General features: G+C 35.6%; 1 protein-coding gene across 1 annotated transcript; it reads right to left on the reverse strand.

Annotated features, from left to right (window-relative positions):
* Positions 1-306: 306 nt before the first annotated feature.
* On the reverse strand, positions 307-4,552 carry LOC142615772 (ADP,ATP carrier protein 1, mitochondrial-like). Its single transcript, XM_075788598.1, has 4 exons — positions 4,370-4,552; positions 1,975-2,489; positions 1,503-1,874; positions 307-919 (listed from the first exon to the last, which is right to left on the reverse strand). The coding sequence occupies exons 2-4, from the start codon at positions 2,476-2,478 to the stop codon at positions 623-625; spliced, it is 1,173 nt and encodes a 390-aa protein (XP_075644713.1). The 5' UTR covers positions 2,479-2,489; positions 4,370-4,552; the 3' UTR covers positions 307-622.
* Between the last annotated feature and the right edge of the window lie 427 nt (positions 4,553-4,979).

Here is a 4,979-nt window from a genome sequence, read left to right on the forward strand (position 1 = left end):
AACCCTTGCAAAAGAACATAGAGTTGAATTGCATAGCATTCACTCATTCACTTGTTACAAATTGCCTGGTATTTCTGTCACAAAGCAATGCTCTTTCATCAAAATCCATCATTGCACCGTGCGTGCCAAGGTCCACTAGTAATTATGATATCTGCAGTATTGCTTCCAATTCTTTGTTTTCGAATTAAATTAGCAGTAACCACTAATATGAAATATACTCATAAAACAGCATTTGATAACCAATAATCTATGATAAAAATTCATCTCAACATTCAACATATTCATATCATTTACTGCAAAAGAAAAGACGCAAAATCCAGCATCAAATGAATAACTCATTCGTAAACAAGTACCAGGACATATATGAAAGTACCCTCCTTAAATTATAGAGAGAGCTGAAGCTCAAAAGAAGTAACCGAGGCATTGACAGCCACCTCAATAAATCAGGTTTATAGGATCAGAATCAATCCAAAATTTTAAATTTGGTTTGGGATTTAACTCCCTCTAAAACTGAATTATTTGAGCAAAAATTCGCCGGAATAAGTTCTTGGAACTCAAAAAGATTTTCATCACCATCTAAAAACTAAAATTGGCACAAGCAGGGAAATATACCCCTGGTTAATTAAGCACCACCAGATCCGTATTTCTTTCCGAACACAATTAACTGTAACTTGTCATAACCGGCAAGGACACCAGCACCAGCAACAGCACGGAGGATGTTTGCACCAGCACCCTTGAAGAGAGACTTGGGGCCCTCATTCTTCAAAATCTGGGAGAATGCATCCAATGAGCTCTTGTACTTGACAGCTTCACCGGAGGTCATCATCATTCTTCTACGAACAGTGTCAATTGGGTAGGATGCAAGACCAGCACCATTGGTGATGAGCCAACCAAGGGCAAAGCTAGCAAAGAAACTATCCTGTAATCATCAAAATACAAGGGGAAGATGTCAGGAATCAGAAATCTGACTCATGTGCCAGACTGATACAGCAGTTCACTACACAATTAAACAGAGCAATGGTAAATATATGTGGCTTTTTATCAACAAGAAGCTCACTTGACAAATGGCCAATAATAGATCAATTTATTTAAATTGTAGAAGTTTGAAGACCTCTTAATTTTTTTATGATGTGGAACCTCATAAAAGGCAAGGCCCTTTAGACACTCCTGGGGAGAAAACCTCAGATACATGACCCCACCAGCCAAAACTGTGTATCAAGTATCCCAAGGGACCCTCAGGTGGGGATTCCAACCTAGGATGTATGGGTCTACACAGCTCATCTCAAGCCTCCCAGCACTAGGCCAGACTCAAATGGGTTATAAGTAATCAGACATGTAAAAATATCCATCTAAGTGATGTAACATTTAAGTGGCATTAAGATAAATTCATTAGATCATATGTCATCACTACACAGTCGTAGCATTAAATCATGGCCCATGCAAAGAATAAGTAATGCCAAGCTCTGTAAAGTACAAGGAACAACATAGAAGAGACTGCTTACCGCTAAGTCTCCAGTCAGGAGAACTGGCTTCAAAGAATCATACATTCCGAAGTAAAGACCACGGTACACGATGATACCAACACATGAAATGTTGAATCCACGGTAGAGACCAGCAATACCATCAGTTGCCAGTGTCTTTTTGTAGACATCAACCAGACCATTGAATTGCCTCTCTCCTCCCTTCTTTGCAGCCTTAGCATCATTAGCCAGACGGGTACGGGCATAGTCCAGCGAGTAAACAAAGAGAAGGGATGAAGCACCAGCTGCACCACCAGAGGCCAAGTTACCAGCAAACCATTTCCAGTAACCATCCTTGTCCTTCTTGAAGTTGAAAAGCCTCTTGAAGTAATCCTTGAATGCAAAGTTCAAGGCCTGGTACAAGTTTCATAGAGCAAACAGAGGCATTAGAAGCTTGACAAATACTACTTTTTCAGACAACAAAAAAGGGAAAAAAGAGAATAAAAATACTAACCTGAGTAGGGAAGTAACGGATGACATTAGCAGTGTTCCCTCTCCACAATGAAGCAAATCCCTCATCCTTAATTGTTCGGCCGAAACAATCACCAATACCCTTGTAGGGTTCGGACAACCTCCCGGATTTAATCATCTCATCCTGGTTCTGAATCAAAAGTTTAACACGCTCAATTGGAGCAGCAGCTGTTTTGGATACGGCAGCAGATACACCACCCATAAGGAAATCAATGAGAAAGTTTCCTTTCTCTTTAGGGGCTGCAATGAAAATTGGGGAGGCAGTCGATGCAACAGCAGATAGATCAGTAGTAGCTCCACAAGCTGGCATTATGGGATACTGGAAGGCAGCATTTGAGTAGTTTCCAAATGTGGCACGCCTTTGGTACAGAGCTGCCTGACGGTAAGCACCATCAAAACTCTGAACATCCATGGAAATACCAGAGCGGAGATGGAGCTGGCCAGCTGCCTTCTGAAAGACTGTGGGGTGTTGAACCTGATCAACCATTTTCACTTTCCCTACAAGAAATGAACACTTTAACGTCAAAAATAGCCGATACCACAAGGAAACACAACATGACAATAAAAATCAACATAGGCAAGAAAGATAATAATCATCCAAAAGATATCATTCTAGCTTTTCCAACCAATGATGCTTAAGAAATAGCAGTGATTTACAATTGTGCAACATTAGACAATACATGCAGTCTCACTAACAATAAATTACATTGGAATATTGAAACTGGTCAGTCATAAATAGAAGACCAAACTTGAAAAATTCACTCCAATGCTTGTTCAATGATATCTTGATCACAACTGGGAATGCAGACAAGGATCTCTCAAACAAAGTAATTACTTGAATTCAGTAACAAAACCACATATTAGTAAAACAGAACCATAAGTTACCCAAACCCTCATAAGGTTTTATTGTGGTATCAAAATAGAACACAGAATGTATTACATAAATGCCTAAAATTGGTGCATGTTACAATTTTTTTTTTGGGCAAGTGACACGAGCATCCAATCAGTATAGTACATGGAATGTATTGCATAAAACCCCAAAATTGTAAGTTACACAAGCCCCCAATGGGAAGGCATGTTACAATTAGTAGCAAAGTGCCATAGTGAATGTACAACCAGCAAAAATAAACACAATAAGCAGCTCAGTCCGACACCACGTTTCACAGTATAAACGAGTACAAATCTCAACACAATAAATTGATTGATACAACCACACCAGAATTGAATTCATCAAACAGCAATTAACATGCTGCTAATACGATTGGTAAACACGATTATAAAACCACGTAATACATATGACCAATCTCTACTTCCACATCGTAAGTTCTAAAAAGACAACATCTTGCAAGACGTATAATTTACAAACATGTATTGTTACTAAAAAACCGATCGCTTTGAAAAAAAATGTTTAATAGTAATTCAATTAAATTCAACAAATAATTATCCGAATAGCTCTTTAAAAATTGCTACTAAATTGTTGACATTATTCATAATCATGGATCATAGTTATATAAAAGGATCCTGTTACCGACATTTGTTAGGACATTTATTATATAAAAAAAACTGTCAAAAAATTAATTACATTTTCGTTTTACATAAAAAGTTTCTATAAATATTTTCTAAACCAATGCCCTGTGCATCGGTTAATTTTTTCCATATATAAATACAATTTTTTTTAAAAAAAAAAAGTCTTTTGTAAAACATAGTATCGATCAAATATATATGTGTGAATAATTATAAGATCAAACTCCAAAAGCGGAAAAAGATAGTAGCTGAAAATGAAAGCGAAAAAAGCGAATCCGAATATAAATAATTTTTTTTAGATACTTTTAAAAACAAAGCTAGCAAAAGTAATATCAAAATTGGAAACAAAGTGAAAAAATTGATCAGATCTAACACAAATCTAGATCCGAAAAAAAAAAGTCACAGGTAAAATTAAACTAAAAATTTAAACTAACAGTAAATCAATAAAAATCGAATTTTTTTTTTATATTATATAGTTAAAAACGAGCTGAAATGAGCACAAAAACTAACAGATCTAATATATCAGAACTATTTAGACCAAAAAATAATCAGATCTAGAACACGCAGAATAGAAAAACGGTTATATAACAACAAAAAAAAAAAAAAACGAATCAGATCCATAAAACGCGAATTGTAACAACGAGTCTACATTTCAGTACTAGCGTGTAACTGAGCTAAACTTTATTGATAAAAATGAAACAGAAACCGTGTAAACAGGTAGATCTAACGAAAAAAACTGAATCAAACATAGAGAAATACATGTGTATATATATAGATATCAGATCTAAAGAGATTTGAAATAGAATCAGAGAGAAATAGATATTTTTTGTGTTTGCTTTTTTTTTTTTTTTTACCTGTTGAAGTCTCCGCCTTTCGCTGTGAAGTTGAAAGAGAGAGAGGCGAAAGGCTGAGAGAGAGAGAGAGAGAGAGAGAGCGAGGAAATGGGAGCTTTTTTTTGATAGTGTTGTGTGTGGCGGAGAGGTGAGAGGGTTTTGAAGTGAAATGAGGCGTTTATATTGACTCTTTCCGCGTGCGGCGTGAGTGTATTGTTGCGTTGGGCGTTTGGTGTGGTCAATGCGGGTGATTGCCTGTATTTTTTTTTAATTAAAAAAAAAAGTAACATTCTTAATATTTTTCCAACAAATCATAAATAATTAATTACAACTAAAATAATTTTTTTATCTCACTAATAACAACTTGTAACAATCTGTCACACAAAATTTATTGTAATAATATTGTAGACGTAGTATTTTTTTATAATTAAAAAAAAAAAAAAAGCTCATACCAGTGGTCATTGGACTGTTCATTTTTCTAAATTCGTAGATTTAATGGGACACAGAGACTTCTTACCACTGCGTGATGCATTAATTGGTGATAAAAATTTAATTTGTTTTATGAATCAGGATTCTCTTATCATTTGATTATGAGGTAATAGAGATACATGTCATGTTGCCACTATGCATA

This window comes from Castanea sativa, chromosome 11 (assembly GCF_040712315.1).
Source record: "Castanea sativa cultivar Marrone di Chiusa Pesio chromosome 11, ASM4071231v1".
Lineage (NCBI taxonomy): Eukaryota > Viridiplantae > Streptophyta > Magnoliopsida > Fagales > Fagaceae > Castanea > Castanea sativa.